Here is a 20,977-nt window from a genome sequence, read left to right on the forward strand (position 1 = left end):
TATACGTAGGTAAATAATGAAATACATAAACATATGTATTTCTCTAAACCCCTTACTATGCTCGTCGCGTTGTTATTCTCTCTCTCCCAGTCATTTGTCATTCATGTTATGAACATCATCAGTACATTTTTTTCATGCGTGGCAATGCCACTTCTAATAATGCTGTAATTTATCATGCTGTTATTAAAGGGGGGGTATGGCTGTCATACCTGAATAATCACAGTCTGTCTGACATGCAACAGACCTGTGATTCTCATGACCTCTGAGCTCTGTGTGCTGAAATATGATTGTTATAGGCTAAATAATCAAGTCTGATATATGAAGGTAAGTTCTGATCTAACGCAACGTTGTCTGCTCATACTCTTAATAACACTATTGATGCATCATGTGCAGTGTACAACGCACCATTTCTGAACTGTATATTAAAAGCAAATAAACACATTGATAAACTCACTGATCGAATAAATGAAAAAATGTGACTTACATTCAGAGGTGATGGATGAAAGCGACGGTTCGGCGCGACGCATACAGCAGGTTGACAGTCCGCGTGCGTCCTCTCTCGTGCCCTCCAGTAATTTCTTTCAGACTATGATGATGCTGATGATGTTATTTAGGGGCGGAGCTCCGAGAGCGCGTCTCTGTGTCCAATTTCATGCTCTTATTCTCAGACATTACCTATGGCGAGGAGCGAAGTTCAAACCGACCACAGCCCCTCTCTCTTTCTGTGTGTGTGTGTGTGTGTGAGAGAGAGAGAGAGAGAGAGAGAGAGAGAGAGAGAGAGATAGAGAGAGAGAGAGAGGGAGAGAGAGAGAGAGAGAGAATGCGCACCGGTGTCGCCCAACACGATTCCGCGCAGCCGTGTGGTTCTGTGACATCACAATGGCCCAAGTGGAAGCGTTACCGTGGTTACTGCAGCAGCGTTCTCCGACAGGCGAAGTCTCACATCATCACGAGTTTCGACTGATAGAAAAAGCACTAATCATCATGTTCACACATACTCCCCCTCCCTTCCCATTCATAATTGATATGACACTTTGTTGTTTTTAAATGGTGCCTTATGGTAACATAGTACAGATACCTTTACTTTATACAAAATAAATACATATTTTTACACATACAATGACAATTTCAAAATATAATGTTTTTGCTGTAATCAATAACAGTAATGAGAGAGAAGTTTTTATGAAAGCTGTGTTGCACAAAAAAAAAAAAAAAAGAAAAAAAAAAGCCCTTATTTGCTTCATCATGACTGTCCATGTTGAGTGAGTTCATTTATTCAGTTTCTTGAGCGAGCTGACAGGGAGCTGACTCTTCATTTTTATTATTCAGAAATAATGGCTGTGTTTACTTGTAGGCTACTCTCGATCAGGAGACAGAAGAGTTTAAGTGTTGGGGTGTAGGAGTGTTGCTGGTGTTTAGATCAGGTTGTGAGAGTGTGTGTGTGTGTGTGTGTGTGTGTGTGTGTGTGTGTGTGTGTGTGTGTGTGTGTGTGTGTGTGTGTGTGTGTGTGTGTGTTGTTTGGGAATGTGTATTCGGGTAATTGCTTTTATGCACTGTGCAGATCTATGCAGGACTTTTTTGCTGAATCTATTACAATTGCCCACGCAGAATCCAGAACACTCTCGCCCTCATTAGCACACACACACACACACACACACACACACACACATTCTCGCTGTCTCATTAAGATTGATGGACACAATTCAAAGTGAGTAATGATTTACAGTCTGCTATAGTGTTAACTCACCTCTCTATCAATTTATGATTGCGTAGTCTGTCCTTACTCAGTAACTGATCTTGAAGATGTCACATAGAGGCCTACACACACACACACACACACACACATGTCTGGTTCACTATCTTTGTGGGGACTCTCCATAGACGTAATGGTTTTTATACCGTACAAACTATTCTGTCCCCTTACACTAACCCTACCCCTAAACCTACCCATCACAGGAAACATTCTGCATTTTTACTTTCTCAAAATAACTCATCCTGTGTGATTTATAAGCCTTTTGAAAAGTGGGGACCGCTGGCTGGTCCCCACAATGTAGGTGATCTCAGGTTTTACTATTCTTATGGGGACATTTGGTCCCCACAATGTAATATAAACAAGGGCACACACACACACACACACACACACACACATATATGACACACATACAATAGAACATACTTTTTTTGCGATCACAAAGTATAAGTAGGTCTACCTATAGGCCTACTCAAGAAGAGAGTGCGATTTCGGACGCAGCCCTAAACTACGGAGCTGATGATGAGGAGACGCACCATCTCTGCACATACAGGACGCATAGTGGGAGCGCAAGAAAATAGCCTACGTACGAAGCGCAAATGAATGGGAAAGACCGCTGCACCTTGAGACAGGCTCTTTTAAAATATTTTTACTTGATACGATGCAGTGAAATCAAAGCGCTGAGTGATTAGGCTAACTCCCGCCTGTCGTGAGGACAGTAGTCTGGGCGCGTATTATGATAACTACGGTATCTACAGGCAGTTTAAAAACTGCATCCCATGTGCATACTATCCACCCTAAATAGTATGTGACATTAGTAATTGTCAATACTATTTAGGGCAGATAGGGTGGATAGTATGCACATTGGGACGCAGGGATGGACTAGGTGTTTTTAGCCCCTTTCACACAGAGATTCCGGAAAATACACGGATAAAGTGACCCGGGATTTGACCCGGGTTCGTTTGATTTTGGTTCATTCACACTGCCAGTGATCATCCGGAATCAGAGAGCGCGTTCACACACAACCCGTGTATGTCCCGGAAAGACACGTGACATCGATGTGACTTGTAATGTCTCAGCAGCGTCTTCAGTTTGCTTATGAGCTGCGATTTCTCTCTCGAGAAACCACGCTTGTGCATTTATTTCTCTGATTCGATCATAAAATTGCGCATTTCGTACCGTTTCACAGCTGGCGAACGATCCCGGCTTCAGCGTCATCACTACGACACGGCATTATTACGGCTTTTGTTCACACAGCGCGCGTCCCGGGACTGAACACGGCAATGCTACTAGGTCCCCAACCCGGCATCGATCCCGGCTTTAAACCCGGGTCGTGTTTGCGTTCACACAGAAGGCGTTCCGGCAATTTGCCGGCAATTTCCCGGGTTCAATGCGCTGTGTGAAAGGGGCTTTTCATTCATCGAGTCTTCAGCAATAGGCCTACCCGTCTTTCAATGAAATAACACCAAAGCCTTTAATTTTCTTAAGGAAAATATTTGAGAACTTCTTTTTTTTTTCTAGAAGGAACATTCTTACAAACTTCTTAGTTTATCATAAGACTTTTCTTAGCTTCTTACTTAGGATTTTCGTGAATCCGGTCCCAGAATCCTAGTGAGGTCACCTTTATTATGTTGCTTGCAGTGTAGATTTAAAACTTTAATGCAGTGCCTTATTTCTGTTCAGAAAATATGTGCAGTGCAATTCAATGCCATCCAATTAGGCTGCCTACAGCTAAAAGACAACATTCTCAGAACGTTCTGGCAATGCTTTCAAGGCTAAAAGTTCTTACAGTAACGTTTATGGTATTTAATAACGTCCTCACAACGTCAGCACAAACATCGTTCATGGAACGTTTCTTAATGGAATACCAAACCGTCCTTAGAACAGCTTGGATGTTGAATTATTTTCTGAATCCTTTCATTTCTTTAAAACACCCTCTTTTGTTGTCATCATGTCTATACGTTTAGAAATCCTCGCCAAACTCCAGTGTTCCTTCTTTCTCTTGAAGATAATCACCAGGAACACGAGGAGATAATTCTATAATACTAGATGTTTCTATTTTCCACCAGCTTTACTCTACATAGTGTGTTCACACACGTGTTCATGGCATATTCCCTTAAATTTACTGCCGTTTCTAAAGCATCACGCTGTCCTCTAGCGGCGAGACAATATAACTGCGTCTCCAGATAAAACTTAAGACTAAACTTTACAATAATAATAGTAAGAAACAGTATTGAATATTAGTTTTTATTTTAATTTTACACCTGTATATACAAACGATTATTATTAGCATTATTGTTTTACTTTTGTCACAAAAACTTTGATTAATATAATATCTAGCAGCAGCATTATATGTTTTTCATATATCGCAGTTCAAACCGTTCACTTCCTTCAGTGCCGAAACTATGAGAAAATACAGCATGTGATCTACAAAGGACACTGAACACCTGCAATGCATGATTTTCTGGTTCCAAAATTAATCTAAAATACAAAATAAGTAGTTTCATTTAAAAATGATTGTCTTCACATGACTAGACTTTAATTTAGGTTAATAAAAAGACTAAAAAGTAAATGCAGCATATTTAATACAAATGCAACTAGAAAGTAATATTCCGCATTTTAAAATAAAATTAATAAATTAATAAAATAAAATAAAAATAAATAAAAATGCATTTTTGGTTCTGTGCATTGCACATATTAATCTAACATGAGAATACAGATATTTTATCAATCCATGTATTTACGGCTTACTGTACACTGAATGTGTGCTTAACATTAACACTAAGCAGTGTGTGTGTGTGTGTGTGTGTGTGTGTGTGTGTGTGTGTGTGTGTGTGTGTGTGTGTGTGTGTGTGAGAGCTGTATACATTACTGTATTTAAAACACTTGTGTATGCTATGATTAACACTGCACACTCACTCACTATTCACTACATAGTGAAATCCACAGTCGACTATATGTGACCCTGGACCACAAAACCAGTCTTATGTGTATTTTTTTTTAAATTGAGATTTATACACCACCTGAAAGCTGAATACATAATCTTTCCATTGATGTATGGTTTGTTAGGATAGGACAATATTTGGCCGAGATACAACTATTTGAAAATCTGGAATCTGAGGGTGCAGAAAAATCTAAATATTGAGAAAATCGCCTTTAAAGTTGTCCATTTCTATTGGCGATAGTGCTGCATCCATTCACAAAAATAAACGTTTTATATATTTAAGATGGGAAATTTACAAAATATCTTCATGGAACATGATCTTTACTTAATATCCTAATGATTTTTGGCATAAAAGTAAAATCTATAATTTTGACCCATACAATGTTTTGTTGGCTATTGCCACAAATATACCCGTGCAACATAAGACTGGTTTTGTGATCCAGGGTCACATATGAGAAAATGAGTGGAAACTTCTGTAGATACATACACTATTTTTGTGCTTTACTGTCATCACATAAATGTAGTGTTTTGGTCAGTTTGTCTAGAGCAAGAGACGATCATGAACTCTCCAGATGAAGTGTTTCTCAGTTCAGTCCTCTTTCAGTCCTCGTCTTCTCCTCTGCTGCTCCAGTCTCTGAAGCCCTTCCTCTCGCCCCAATGCATGCTGGGTACCTGCTCTGTGAGCCGCCTCGGTCGCTGCGATGTCAATCTGAGCGTATTTACTGGAGCTTTTCCCTGAACAGAACCAGAACAAGACAGATGTTGATGTTGGCCTGAAAAAGTTGAATTTATTACTTTTAAAATATTCAATATTATATTACTAAAATATTACTTTTATTCAGATAGGCTCATACTTCAAAATGTATCAAATGTGACAGTAAAAACATTTATGTCACAAAATATTTTTGTTTAAAATAAACGCTGTTCTTTTGAACTTTCTATTCATAATAATCCTGAAAAAAATGATCACGGTTTCCACAAAAGTATCAAGCAGCACAACTGTTTTCAACATTGATAATAATAAGAAATGTTTCTTGAGCAGCAAATCAGCATATTAGAAGGATTTCTGAAGGATCATGTGACACTGAATGTTGGAGTAATGATGCTGAAAATTCAGCTTTTCATCACAGGAATAAATTACATAATACATTATATTTAATTTAAAATATATTAGCAAAAAACACATACATAGATACCTATTTTAAATAACTACAATAGCCATTTATAAATAAATCATGATAAACAATATATAAATACACTGCATTTAGTGAAATTGATATTTTCAGATGTTTGTTCTTGCATCAAAGTGAGTGGCATTTAAAAAGAGTAAAATCTGTTTTTGTCAGATGGGTTGTATCTTGAATGTGACTGTGAATGACTTGAAAGCAGGTGCTTTGTTTGTTTAACTTAATAATGAATAATGAATATTATGGAAGCTTGTGTCTGCCCCAGAATACCCAATTAAAAAGGTAACTGTGACTATCTTACCAGCTGAGTATTATTTTTTAATTTTTTTTGCAATTGCAATGGCAAGTTTGTGGATTCTGAAACACCCAATGGTTCAACTTAGTCACATCATCAGTGATAAACCCAGGATCATAGGTTGTTTCGGGTCTTAGATCGCCTGGGCGGCCCAGCAGGGTGTGATCAGTCTACCCCATGGATCACCCTCTTGATCCACAGCCACCTTGATGCTTTTTCCACAGCTTCTGTGGTGTTCTTGGTGGCTGTTCTTTCCTGCAACCCTCTGATACCAAGAAGACTGAGTGTCCGATGTAGAGACTGTCCTGCAAAGCCCCTGTAGCGGGCCCTCCACCCATGCCTTCTACATAACATTCCTCTGCCAATTCTTGGCCTTCTTGCGCTCATAGTAAGTTTCAACATGACAACTTGCTTGGAACAGTCAGATGTTAAGACCAAATCTGGGCTGAGTGTCATCCTTGCAATGTTTTCTGGAAACTTCACCTGCTTCCCTAGGTCAACCTTCAGCAGCCAATCATGAGCTGAGGCTAGCAGCCACCTGAGGTTTCTCTCCCACCCTGATGAAGGCGATGTTGTGCCTTACTGGGAGCTGATGTTTTCTCTATTGGATTGCAATGCCCTCAGCACCTGGTCATTGCACCACCTCTACCTCCCCTCTCCCAAGGCTTTCGGGCAGCAGCTCAAGATGTGCTCTAGGGAACCTCTTGCCAGGCACAGTGGGTATGCTGGAGTATTAGTAAACCACAGCAATGCAGGTTGGCTAGGCTCGGAAGGACGTCATACACTGACTGGATCAGAAACTTGAGTCTAGCTGGTTCTGTCTTCCAAAGTTCTGCCCAGGTGATCTTACGTGCAGTTGTATGGTCCCAATTAGTCCAAGCTCCCTGCTTGCACACAGCCACTGTCCTACTCCGAGAACTAACCCTTGGATCAGTTGACGTCTCTTTCTCTCCCCGTCTCTCTCCTACCAAACCCGGCTCGTCCAGCTGCCACAGAGCCTACCAACATGCCATGTCTCAGCCTCGCTTCAGCCCGCTTAACTGCCTCCGTGCCCGCCACTTCTTCCCAGGAAAAAAACCTCAAACATCAAAATGACCGTGGTTATTTTTTATTCTGTGGTGGAAACAAGCTTCCATTTAATATGGTGTTGATGTGTACTCAATACTAATTATTATTTGCTTGTTTTGCACCTCTGATGGCCGTGCTGGACTCCTGCAGCTCTAGTTCCATGTAATGCAGCTGTTTTTTGGACATGGGGCTGGTGGGAATATTCACGTATGTTACTGCATCTCCTCTGAGCCTGTCCGTCACCACTGATCCGTCCACTGCAAACGCAAACACTCCACCTGAAACGCACAGATCAGACCCACATCAAACACACACATCTACAGAAAACACCACAGACCTCGGGCAAAGTGAGTTCACCTTCAGTGAGATGATGAGAAACCCTTTGTGAAGCAGCACAGCTGTCTATGAGCTCAAACCTGCTCCCCTCCTCCAACTGTCACAGAAAGAGAGAGAGAGAGTAAGATGTTCATCCATGGAAAAACACACCTTCATTAGTCCCGATTCCTGTTTAAAAGTAACATGTCCACACCAGTTTAATCTGTAACTTGTCTATACAGGTTCAGCCTTTATGCTTTACAAATGCAGTTTTCAGGTGACTGCCTGCTAATAACACACTGTTGCGTGTGGCATTCAGTTGTATTTATGTATTCAGTTGTATCACTTAACCCTTTGATGCACAAGTCATTAAATGAAGGAAAAAATCTCAAGGTTTCTTTTTTCATTGCATTCAATGAAAAGAGATTAAATATAAGGTATTTTTAAAATGCTAATTACTAATGACATTAGACCATGTGACTATGATGAGCGCACAATGATACAATGATTAAGGAATACCAACAAATAGTCTTTAATATTAAATCCAAAAGGTAACACGCAGGAGATCAACCAGAAAACAGAATAGAACAACCACATTTAAACTAAGACAAAACCGAACACTGAATAAAGGGAACTAGGGGCTTAAATACACAAGGAGGATAATCAACAGGACTAGAGACGTGCATAACAAACTGTTCCTGATCCTTGTTTGTTTCTATGGTTACTCAGACAAACAGGAACAGAACCGAACCAAATCAAAACACAAAAAAACGAACATAGTTGTGACTAGGGGTAGGCGATCTGACGATTTTATATTGTGATCGATCTTGAAGACGTCCACTACTTTTCAAGCGAATCGTAGAGATTGTGGTCTTTTATGTCCTCGTAATAATCTTAAAGTCCCCATGAACCGGAAGTTGCAAACGACTTTTCTCCAGTGCTGTGACATATTTCCAAGTGAAAAGGAATATTGAACAGAGGGCAGGGATTTACTTTAGCGCTCCTCCTCTCCATCTCTGCTCATAGCAGACTAACGGTTTGAGGAGAGTGGTTAAGCGTTTTCAACCCAAGCCGTCAAACTGACGTCATCAGAGAAGGAACGCCATTCCAGACTGGAAGTAACTTTTCAGATTTTGATTAAAGATTACCACGGCAAAAAAAAAAATGTTCTGTGTTTAACTTGCACGGATTAATTGTTCACCACAAGACTAGTAATATGCGCTAACAAAGTAAATAGGGTCAATTTTGATTTCATGTAGACTTTAAAATACTGCAATGACTGCCTACTAGATGGCTGTGCTGACTGGCCATATTATATCATGCGTCTTTATCATGTGTCTGTCTTTCATGCATGGGGACCCATTTGAAAAACAACTTCACAGTACAGGTCTGCTACCCGACCCGAGCCCGACGGGTCCCGAAAAACTCTCGGGTTTCGGGTTGGGGTCGGGTTAATGTTTAATGATTGTTTGTTTGTTTATTTATTTCAACAGGGACAATGTGCAAAAAACATTAATTAAAGATGCCTTGCACCAGATTTAGCCTAAGCTAGTTTCCATCTGCAGTCCCTGAGCAGGTGAATTACAATACAAAATATACAAAAAATGTATTTGACCACTCAAATGCAACTATTAATTCATTCAATCAACCATACACCCATTACAGCCACCAGTCCTAATACAATCATACCAAATTTACTACAATAAAACATTACTAAAAATCATATATACATTAGCCTCGGGTTCGGGTTTGTAACTTAGAAAAACTATATAAGCTATACATTAGGGCTGCACGATTTGGGGAAAATGTCATATTGCGATAATAGAGGTCAATATTGCGATTGCGATTGTGATGCGATATAATAAACAAATGGTTTCATGAGTCAACTTGCTTGGTTCTCAAGGAAAATAAATGCACACACAGATTAGTGATAATCTGCCTAAAGAAAACAGTTCTTTAGTCAAGAGCAGTGAGCCTTTGTTCTTTGATTAACTTTAGCGACAGATATAATTAGTGGCTACTGTGCACTGTCCCTTTAAGACCAGCTGCTGCTGTCAGAGACGCGGATCTCACACGCCTCATTCTCTCACGAGTCAAACTCTTCACGTTCATCATAAGACTACTCTTATGTTATGAAGATACTCGACAAAAAGACATTTGGGCATAATTGTGTGTGTTATTGTTCGTTCAAGCTCGAAAGAGAACTGTATTCTGGCATGCTGTTTTGTGCTCACGCACGATATTAGCGCGAGTCTTTCTGTGTGTCACAGTCAGGACATGCACAGGTTCGTTCTACCGCGAAAGAGAACTTGATACTGGCGCGCGTCTATCTGTGGGTCGTGTGTGTGTGTCAGGAGGACATTCACTGACAGCGCGTTCTTTTTTGTCTTATCGCGCATGAATGGTTTAAAAGCATTTGCATGAATAAGAGCGGGATCTATAGCCTGGTAATACCAAACTCTGCTACTTCGCTTTGCTTCATAGACAGAGTCTGGCATGGCATAATTGAAAAGCGTTTTCTTTCTCGCGGGGAGGCGCTTGTCTGAAGTTTAAAATCATTGGTTCCCGTAAGCCAATCACATAACGTTTGGTTATGGCGTGTTGTTATGCGCATGCTCAGCCGCATCTAACTTCCACTGTAAACACATGTAGTATGATGCGAAAACAAAACCATTGAGCGAAATACCGGAGTGAACATGGCTGTGAACGACTTTTGCAGATTATGTGAAGTAAATCTACGCATCCACTGTACAATCAGTGTCTACGTCACGGCTCTCAGCCCGCCCTCTGTTCGTTGATTGGCCGGCTGTTTTCAGGCCGGAGGAAAACGGAAAGCTATTACGCTGTCTCAGACTGAGTACAGAAGCGAAATGAAATTGAGCGGAAGTAAGAAGTCTGACGTAGTCAGGCTACGGGATCTAGCCAAAGGATGGCAAAAATTAACAGATGCTGCGTTAATTGCATTAACAGCGCTAATTTGTTTATTTAAAATAAAATCGCAGCATTTTGCGTCATATAATCGTGTAGGCTTGACATCGCGATTGCGATACGATTAATCGTGCAGCACTACTATACATATATAGTTTGCGTGCCATGTGGCTGCTTGCTGTGTTGTGACCATAAGAGCACGCGAGAGAGAAAGTACGTGCGCAGTTTCAGCCGTCCTCCTCTGATTGCAGTGTTGTGACTGAAATAGTGCGCACAGGAGCACAAGAGCAATAAAGTTTTGTAAAATGATATATGAATCATTTTTATTTTATCATATATAATTTTACAAAACTGTTTTGCGCATGTGCTCCCACGCGCACTATTTCAGTCACAACACTGCAATCAGAGGACGGTGCCGAAACCATCAACTCTCGATGCTGTTCTCTTCCTTCATAACTCGTACTGAGAAGGATATATTTGTGTAAATAGTCGTACAACTATTTTCAATGCCATTGGTCTCTATTAAGTGAAGCATCGACTGGGCGTGACGTCATGCGCGTTTGCGTATTCGCCGCCATTATCCGCATCAGCGAAGACAACTCAAGCGACTTTTGCAAAAGTAGAAGATGGATTCAAAGAGACCGGCTTCTAGTTCATCCCAAACCCCAACGCAAACTCCTCGTAACCGCGTGCACAACTCTGGTTGCAGTTTCGCGTGTCGCCAGAAGGGGGCATAGTTCTGCAAAAACTCAGAGACTTGCGCTATGCACCTTTAACACCTTGTTTCATTACATCTATATTTGAATGAATCAGCGTTTTTGAATGTGTTTGTTGAATGAACGGTTGACTTACTCAAAGACAGTCCGTTACCGTATGTAACTGCGCGCTGAGTGACAGCTTTTCAATGTGCAGAGACGCTGTCCACATCATAACACTTATTTATATAGCAACAAATAAATATAAATAAATTAAATAAATGGCGATAATACCACATATCGCGCTACTGAGCCACTCAAAATTACCGCAAGGGAAATTCCTTCACCGCGACAGCCCTAACTAGTAGTTCTATCATCAGGCATGCATAACACTATACAATATAAAAAGAAAATATACAAACAGTAATAATACACAAAAATGTACTGGTGAAATGCATGTTCATTCATTAGACAGATTTGTCAATGTATTAGTGGAGATAATTCCATTTCTATGGGACTGCATGTTTGTTTCTTGCATTGTAGCCTGTACTGTTCTCTTATTGAGAACAATCAATGTCCCAAGTGTCTTTGAAGTGTATGAGTAGAGTAAAAGGGTGATAATTCACAGTGGGGCAACCAGACATCAGGGAGTCTGCTTGGGTGAGGAGTTGTGAAGATTATGTGTAACAATGGTGTGTTTGATCGGTCCAGTCGTTACATCCATGTTCGGTTTTCTGTCAGGCTGTGGCTGTAAAGAGCGCATGAGTACCAACAAACAGTCTTTAATAATAAATCCAAAAGGTAACACGCAGGAGATCACTGAACCAAACACTGAACAAAGGGAACTAAGAGCTTAAATAAACAAGGAGGCTAATCAACAAAACTAGAGACAGGTGTGAAACATAATCATTAAGTTAACCATAGAAACAATCAAGGATTGGGAAACCAGGCAAACAAGAACAGATGAGAACCAAACCAAAACACAATGAAACTAACATACTCATGAGACAACATACAACTTCAACTTAGACTTATTATGACCGCCGCTAGCGTAGCTAGCGAAAGCAGTCATATAGGGATTGTCAAAGTTTTTTTTTTTTTTTTTTTTTTTGTCAATCTACTGAATTTTCCGTCAACGATACCAGGGACACCGAAACACCGGGTAACATGAAATTTGGTGAGCATGTAGCCCCACTAGACTTGTACGAAAAAATTTCGTTTGGTCCCCGGGGGCCACTCCCCCCCCGCGCTGGGCCCCCCCAAACCCCAAAAATTCAGTTTTTCCTAAATAACTACCTGAACCGTGGCACCGAGGATGAAGAAATTTGCAAAGTATGTTGGTCTTAAGGGCCCACATCAACCTAGCCCATAATCGATTGTCAAAGTTTTTTTGTTTTTTTTTTCCCGTCAATCTACTGAATTTTCCGTAAACGATACCAGGGACACCGAAACACCGGGGAACATGAAATTTGGTGGGCATGTAGCCCCACTAGACTTTTACGGAAAAATTTTGTTTGGTCCCCGGGGGCCACTCCCCCCCCGCGCTGGGCCCCCCCAAACCCAAAAAATTCAGTTTTTCCTAAATAACTACTTGAACCGTGGAACCGAGGATGATGAAATTTAAGGGCCCACATCAACCTAGCCCATAATCACTCATTTGTGATTTGCGCCCCTCCCATAAAAAATGAAAATGCAATATTATTCTGCTTTAATCGCCCCTATCTTCAGTGGAGATGTTCAGAACTGCACCATATTTCATGTGTATGATTAACTTGACATCCTCTGGGGGTATGCTAAGTTTCGTAGAATTTCATCCATGGGGGGGTATAAAATAAATTCATTTATGTGCACATTTAGTGACTGTACACTCATCGGCCTGTAGATGGTGCTGTTGAGCGAAGGGTTGCTGGTTTAGGATGATACTGTCACACACACACATGCAGGAATACAAACAAACGCAAGCATGCACACACACTGACATCCACACGCACAGACACACACCCATACACACACATACAAATCCACATGCACAGACACACACATACAAACACACATGCGCACACACAAACACACACACATACACACACACACAGACAGACATGCACATACTACTACTTTTTTTAGGTATATACATAAACACGCAAAACAGCCAAATTGCTCCACGTCATTTATTTTTGTGGAAAGCCAGTGCAGGCCTGAGCGGCGGTCATATTTTGTACCGCCATGCGGTACATCTAGTTATATTATTAACTTATTATTTTATTTCAGTTCATCCATTTTTCATCTAATACTTATATTTTATTTTATTTCAGCTTTGTTTTAACTGTGACTTTTAATCGTTTTGGTTTTAGTTGACAATAACAACACTGGTCTCAAGAAAATGTGACCTAGCATCTGCAGTCCTTGGCCCTTATAAAGAAGACACAACACTCTTTTAAAAATCTGTTGTGCATTAAAGGGTTTATCGAGCACAGGTGTGTTAATTGCACTGTGTTGGGTTGCATTTGTATTTTTGCACACTTCTATCAAATGTAATTCAAAAGGAATATCTTCACCTCTGGACTCCTCTCTGTTGTTCGACCATCCATAATTTCATAGGCAGGATCTGTTCTTCCTTTTTCTGCCCAGATTCTCTCTTTGTTATCTGCACAAGATAATCATAGCACAAGGTCAGAATATACAGTATGAGTGACAAGGGTATGTTTTGTCTTCAGTAAATTGTGTTTTTCCTGGCTGATTTGCATGGAAAATTATACACTGTAGGTTTTGGTTAGAAGGTGCGCAAAAAAAGCATAATGCTTAGTTTCATTCCACCAAAGAAGAAACACAATAACATTAAAGCACTACAGGTTTTTTTTTATATATATATATAATCGCTAGAACACAATTTTCAATACTTAGGTCACTTTTTCAGAACTTTCTAAACAGTGATCACAACAGCAGTTTATGTGCACTAAACTGTGGATTATTTATCATTGCTTTGGCTCAAAATGCATTCAATGACTACATCTTTCAAATGACAAAAAAAAAAACGTTTCTCACTTAAACACAACCACCACCAAAACTCTATATACCTACAGGCCAATTTGCACATGTTTGCATTCTCTTTCAAAACTGTTAAACTTAAAGCTGCATTCAGTAACTTCGGGATTTCTTCGCTGTATTCTCGCTTTTTGCTCGCAGGTTTCTCTCTAGAGCTACCCCCACAGCTTCGGAATAGATATTTGACAACACTGTTGTAAAAACTCGTTGGCTATTCTCAGACACCTGAGGCTAGCAGATCAACGACATCAAAGCAGATGGGACATTCTTTAAAACGTCTTCTTCATTTGGGTTCGAACAGCTTGAGGGAGTGCAATAATGACGGCATTTTAGCAGATTTCTTTTGGCCGTAAAGCAATTGTTTACATCGCGAGACCTGATATCACGCGAGACTTCCTGACGCGGCGGCCCGCCGCCCCAAAGTTGCAAGTGCGTATTTTCCGCTCAGGGGCACCAGGGGGGTGCGAAACGACCACCATTCAACCCGAAATAAGTAATATAACCATTCCAATGACTCCGAAGCTGTTCAGTTAAGGTAAAAAAAGTTACTTAGTTCACCTTTAAATTCAAAACCTAACAGAATTGAATAAGACAGCAATTTGCCACCTTTCTGCAGTAATAGTGAAATACATTCCAGTCTAAAAAATGAAATACTATCACTCTCTACTGCTTATAATTCACTGCAGTATGTTACATAGTCCATGTTTATATTACAGACAGAACTAAATTATTCCTAAGTTTTCCCCTTTTGTATAGATGGTAATGAAATTGAAAGACTAACACTTGTGTAGGTGTTCAGCTACATCTAATTATTTTGATAGTATTTGATTTTTTTGAGTCAGATTATATTTCAGTACGGTATTACGGGTAGAAATGTAGCAAATTTCTTATTCATTTTTGTATTATGTTAGATTTTTAACTTGAGGTTTTTTTTTTATTATTATTTAAGTTGTTGTGCTCAGTGTAAAGCGTTTTGAAAAAGTGACCTAAGTATTGAGAAATGTGTGTTAGCGATTATACAAAATAAAAAAGTAAACTAGTGTAGGGGCAAGTCATTTTCAAATGTTCATGCTGGATGTTTTATTATTCAACTTGCTTGCAAAAACAAGTACACTTTAGAATACTTTTTTAAAAGTACTTATTATGAAAATAATATACTTTAAAAGAATTTGCAACCTGTGTGAACTGAATGTAATGCATGTTAACTGCAATTAAATGTAAATGTATTGTTTAAAAGGGAAATTATATGAAATTAAAAGCACCTTAAAGCACGACTAAAGATATTTAAAACAATATATATATATATTTTTTACTTTAAACCTTTTAGTTTGACATTATTACAAAGTGCACTTTTTAAAAGTGTACTTAAGTGTGTTTAAAGACAGTGATGAAAGTGTTCTCTCTTTCATGCTAACTCTTTCATGCATGAATTATGATAACCTCAGTCAGGATTTATTTTCTTATGTGTTAAGAACTGTACGGGTTCCGACTGTAACCCTTGTTCCCTGAGGAGGGAACGAGACACTGCGTCGTTGAAAACGACTCTTTGGGGACGCTCCCTTAGCGTGTGCCTCTGAAGTATGAATGAAACTAATCCAATCCTGATTGGTGTTGCGTCATGACGTAACATGTGACGGCATAACTGGATGCATAAAAGTGACGCCGGCACACACACACATTAGCCTCGCAATGAAGCAAGTCGCTCCTAGGCATCGAGGGGCGTGGCAAGACGACGCAGTGTCTCGTTCCCTCCTCAGGGAACAAGGGTTACAGTCATAACCCGAGACGTTCCCTTTCGTAGGGAACTCAACACTGCGTCATTGAAAACGACTCTTTGGGAAACGAATGCCCACTAGGCCACGCACCGAAAAAGGCCTGCCCTAGAGTGAAACTGATCTCAGGCACTCAGCTAGGACGAGAGCACACGTGCGCCAGGCGTACAAGGGAGGTGCAGACTATAAAACCTGATAAAAGTGTGCGGGGTAGCCCAACCGGCTGCCTCACAGATCTCCTGGAGGGGCACTCCCGAGAGGAGGGCCCTAGAGGACGCCATGCCTCTAGTAGAATGAGCCCTTACGGCCAAAGGTGAAGGCAAATTGCGCACCTTGTAGGCCTACTTATGGTTTGTTTAGCCGGGAGCCTCTATTATGTGACCCAAAACACACTACAGTAGGTCCGACCTCCTCCAAGAAGAGGACCTCTCAAGGTAAATACTCGGAATTCTGACTGGCAGAGCAAGGAACCTCTCCTCTTCTGCCGACACATGAGGTGGAGGATGAAATGCTTGCAGGACCATGGACCTAGCCATGTTAGATTGCACTTAAGGCACATAGCTGGGTCTCGGATGCAGGCTATCTTGAACGTGAGGTCCTAGGCGAAGCCGACTGGAGGGATTCGAAGGGAGCCAGGGATAGCCCTTCGAGAACCACCACCAGGTCCCAGGAAGGAACCCTGGACCTGACTGTCGGTCTCATCCTCCATGTACCATGGAGAAATAGTATGACGAGTTGGTGCCTCCCCCCAAAGGCCCAACATTCAGTGGTGCATGGAATGCCGCAATGGCAGCCACGTACACCTTACGTGTGGATGGGGAGAGATTTGCAGAGAAACGATCTTGAAGAAACTCTAGAACTGAAGCCACTGGGCAGTTAACTGGACCTAACTCATATTCTCTACACCAAGTGGAAAAACATTCCACTTGAGGCCATATTATCTCCTAGTAGACGGAGCCCTAGAGATAAGTATGGTTCCGACCACCCCAGATGATAGACCAGCATCTAGCTACTGAGCCCCCTCAGAGGCCAGACCCACAATTTCCACAGGTCCGGGCGAGGATGGAATATAGTGCCCTCCGCATGAGACAACAGACAACGCGTCACAACCTCTACCAGCTCCTCATAAGCGGGAACATGAGGTGGCGAGTGTGACTCATGTTCCTCGCTCCCGATGCTGAGCACATCCACTTCCTCAGAAGCAGGGGTGCACACACTTAGTGTATTTTTCACTCGCCATCTTTGTAACAGACAAAACAACACCAAATAAGACAGACAGTTTCACAGAGAATGCTTGCTGAAGAGCGAAAGCTAATGTGTGTGCCGGCGTCACTTTTATGCATCCGGTTATGCCGTCACGTTACATCATGACGCAACACCAATCAGGATTGGATTAGTTTCATTCATACTTCAGAGGCGCACGCTAAGTGAGCGTCCCCAAAGAGTCGTTTTCAACGACGCAGTGTTGAGTTCCCTACGAAAGGGAACCTAGCGATACGTTTTTTTCAATCTCATCTGAAATGAGCAGTGTTGCGGATAATGCATTACAATTAACATGCATAACGCATTCAGATTACTTTTTTGATGTTACAAGTAAAGTAATGTGTTACAAATAACATGCATTACCCAATCAGATTTTTTTTAATGTTATGAGTAATGTATTACAAGTAACATGCATTACATAATCAGATTACTTTTTGATCTAACAAGTAAAGTAATTAATTACAAGTAATGTGCATTACATAATCAGATTACTTTTTGATGTTACGAGTAAAGAAACACATTACAAGTAACTTGCATTACGAAATCAGATTACTTTTTGATCTAACAAGTAATGTATTACAAGCAACATGCATTACGTAAACATTACTTTTTGATCTAACAAGTAAAGTAATAAATTACAAGTAATGTGCATTACGTAATCAGATTACTTTTTAATGTTACGAGTAAAGAAACACATTACAAGTAACGTGCATTACGAAATCAGATTACTTTTTGATCTAACAAGTAATGCATTACAAGTCACATACATTATGTAATCACATTACTTTTTTTATGTCAATGAAAATTACATTCTAATAATACAAATACATTTGTTTACAATAAAAAAAAGTCACTTCAGAATAAAAAAAATAAAAAAAATCACAGTATAAGTATGAATTGTAGCTGAAATACAGCCATTGATGCATGAGGTCCACTATAGTGGACAGATGATTAATCAGATTTTTCTTCCAATCTAAAATCAAAACTTGAAAATTTTTTATGTGATAGGACTCATTAGATATTGCTTGATGCTGCAATATTTTTTTTACCTACAAGAGTCTCCTAGGATAGAAGGAATGGGTGGATATTCCGGAGCAACTTGGCATTTCTGACTGACCATTGGCCATCTTGGTTTGGAGGGGGAAAAAATCGACACACAACGAATTGCCACTTGGTTGCAATGTATAGGATGATGCACCAGGATCCACTGTAGAGGTCGATGTGCAACTATGCCATCAAAACCCGTTCAAATTCAAGAAAATACTTTTTTAATAGCTGTCCACTGTAGTGACCTCTATGCATGAAAGGGTTAAGTACACATAAGAGGCCTTTTATTTCATTAACATTATATTATCTCCAAGTGCAGTTTTAAAAAAAAGTTTTATGATAAAGTACACTACAAGGGCACATGAGTACTTTTTCACAAGTGTAGAGGAACATACCAACATTTATTACCATCTTGATCACACATATCAACTTTGAGAGATTAGTCTACATTGAAGTTCTTTTAGACAGTGACAGACTATGAGCTATTTTAGGTACATCAAATCTAGATTAAATTTATCGAACACATATTCCTTCCAATGTGTTGCTCTTGGTGAAATCTTACAAAATACACTACAATATGAGTTGGAATCTCCCTCAACCATCTACAAGGGGTTAGTGTTGAGAATTCCTATAGATCACATGACGTAGCCAGTCAGGGGAGGAGCTAAGTCTCCTCAGGTGTACTTAATCACTAGTGTTTTGTGTGTGCCACATGCAATGGAGGTAGACTGTCCTTCCTTTCTCTCCTGATGAGAGCCCTTTTGTAGAGTTGATGTGTTCCTGACAATGTAAGTTTGTGCCCTTTTGATCTGTTACATAATGTCTTGAGATTCTGTTTGAGTCTAATTCTGAGATGTTCTATGTGATTACTCTACTTATCTTTCAGTGTTCTTACTAGTTTGATGTTGAACTGTTTAGGATTGGATTATGAGATTAATGCTTTACTATTGAAGTTTTGTGGTGTTAAAGATTCTGTTTGTTGTTTATTTGTTTATAGAAACCATACAACTCTATGATCTGTTGCAATAAAATGAGTATGGACTGAGTACTGGACCCCTGTGTTTTAATGGACACACCATCCCGGTAGCACATTTCCTGAACCAAACATTCAAAACTTTACATGGTCCTTCGAGCCGGAGAGGCTGCTAGGATGGATCAAGATGATTCTAAAAGACCTAAACGGATATCAAACTCCCCCAGATGGCATCAGGATTACTTACTGACTCAGTCAAGAAAACCAGCTTGCACCCAGGGACAAACCACTTCTGATCATGTGCTTCGGGAAGTATCACCAAGAGCTGCCATATCTGAAACTCAGGCTGAGGTGAGGGATCTTGCCGCAGATGTACAGCAAATAAAAGAAATGTTGTCAGAACTGAGCCAGAGAATGAGAACAAGAAGTCGAAACTCTTCCTTTTCGATCAGTTCAAAACAGAGTTCCAGGACAACATCTCCTGTTGTTAAACATAATCAAGAGGATGAAAATTCTAGAGCATCTCTTGTTCATGAATTGGGTGAATGCCTAAGACAACATGAGGCAAATCGACATGATATTGATCCACCTCCTCAACTCAGCAGACAAAGTACTCTCCCTCCTCCACCAAGATCTAAGCTGCCTACACCATTGCCACAAGAAGGATCATTAGAGCCTTGCTCTCTATGGCTGCCTGAGGCACAAACGTTAACGGAACCTGTTGTTACACGGCATGTTCACTCTCAGTCCCAGTCCTCTGAGAATCTTCCTGGAATGAGTAGAAATCCAACTCAGTTTGGCAATGTTCCGCCTTGCTCCTTAATCCAACAGCCATCGTATCCAGCCAATCATCCGCATGTAACAAGAAGCGGTGGGCCTGTTCCTAGTCAAGGGCAAGGCAATGGAATTTCCCCATGGATGTTTCCAAATTATCCAGTACCCTTTCCTCCTCTTGCATTATATCCCCCTTATGGTTCTTTTGTTTATCCAAGTCATGTCTTTCCGATGGCCATACCATCATTAAATAGTCAAGTTCCGTCAATACCTATAGCACAGTTTGGACCATTAGGACAATCCAGGGGCCCTCCAGACGTGACTACTACTAGTAATGTTCCTGTATTTAGACCTCAGACATCGTTTGGACCTACGGGTATGATCCAATCAGGAGATTCAATGGTGAGTCAACCGGTAGTAGCCGCCTATGTTCAGCCTTCCACAGTAACTGGGAATTCAAGACTAGCTGCAATTGAGAGACCTTCCTTCCCATGTTTCAAAAGAAACGATCCTCAAGAATTTGCAATGCTGAATATGGCACTAAAAAATCTATTACCTTCAGAGGAAACAGAACAATACAAATATCATATCCTTTTGGATCATCTGAAGCTTGATGATGCACGGCATTTGGCCCTGGCATATGCTCATGACCCCCAGCCTTATACTACAGCATTACATGCCCTCCAACGGAAATATGGCCAACCTCATCACTTGGTGTTGCGGGAGTTGGCTTCCATTCAGAACCTTCCAGCCTTACGCTCTGGGGATTCCCTTGGGTTTAGTCAGTTTGCACTATGAGTCCAGGCTCTCGTAGGCATGCTTCAATCATGGGGTCAAGATCAAGGGGCAAAGGAGTTGGCTTGTTCTTCTCATGTTCACCAGCTTCTAAGTAAGCTTTCAGCCCATCATGTCTCCAGTTTTGCT

The 20,977-nt window shown here is 40.6% G+C and overlaps 2 protein-coding genes across 11 annotated transcripts in view; both read right to left on the reverse strand.

The window, feature by feature from the left end:
* Positions 1–729, reverse strand: part of LOC311287834 (solute carrier family 24 member 2) — a 110,613-nt gene extending 109,884 nt beyond the window's left edge. For 7 of the 8 annotated variants that reach the window (XM_084404921.1, XM_084404918.1, XM_084404920.1 and 4 more), the window contains exon 1: positions 485–728. The gene's annotated coding sequence lies outside the window, so the exon portion shown is untranslated. Of the gene's footprint in view, positions 1–484 lie in introns of all 8 variants that reach the window. The other variant, XM_084404915.1, reaches the window with a different exon arrangement.
* A 4,055-nt stretch (positions 730–4,784) lies between these two features.
* Positions 4,785–20,977, reverse strand: part of dok7a (docking protein 7a) — a 44,031-nt gene continuing 27,838 nt past the window's right edge. For all 3 annotated transcript variants that reach the window (XM_084406137.1, XM_084406136.1, XM_084406135.1), the window contains 4 exons: positions 13,738–13,826; positions 7,602–7,677; positions 7,367–7,522; positions 4,785–5,429 (listed from right to left, as the gene is read on the reverse strand). In XM_084406137.1, coding sequence (XP_084262263.1) covers positions 5,284–5,429; positions 7,367–7,522; positions 7,602–7,677; positions 13,738–13,826 — 467 coding nt within the window. In that variant the 3' untranslated portion in view covers positions 4,785–5,283. The remainder of the gene's footprint in view (positions 5,430–7,366; positions 7,523–7,601; positions 7,678–13,737; positions 13,827–20,977) is intronic.

The sequence above is a fragment of the Rutilus rutilus genome (genome assembly GCF_951802725.1).
Source record: "Rutilus rutilus genome assembly, chromosome: 3".
NCBI lineage: Eukaryota > Metazoa > Chordata > Actinopteri > Cypriniformes > Leuciscidae > Rutilus > Rutilus rutilus.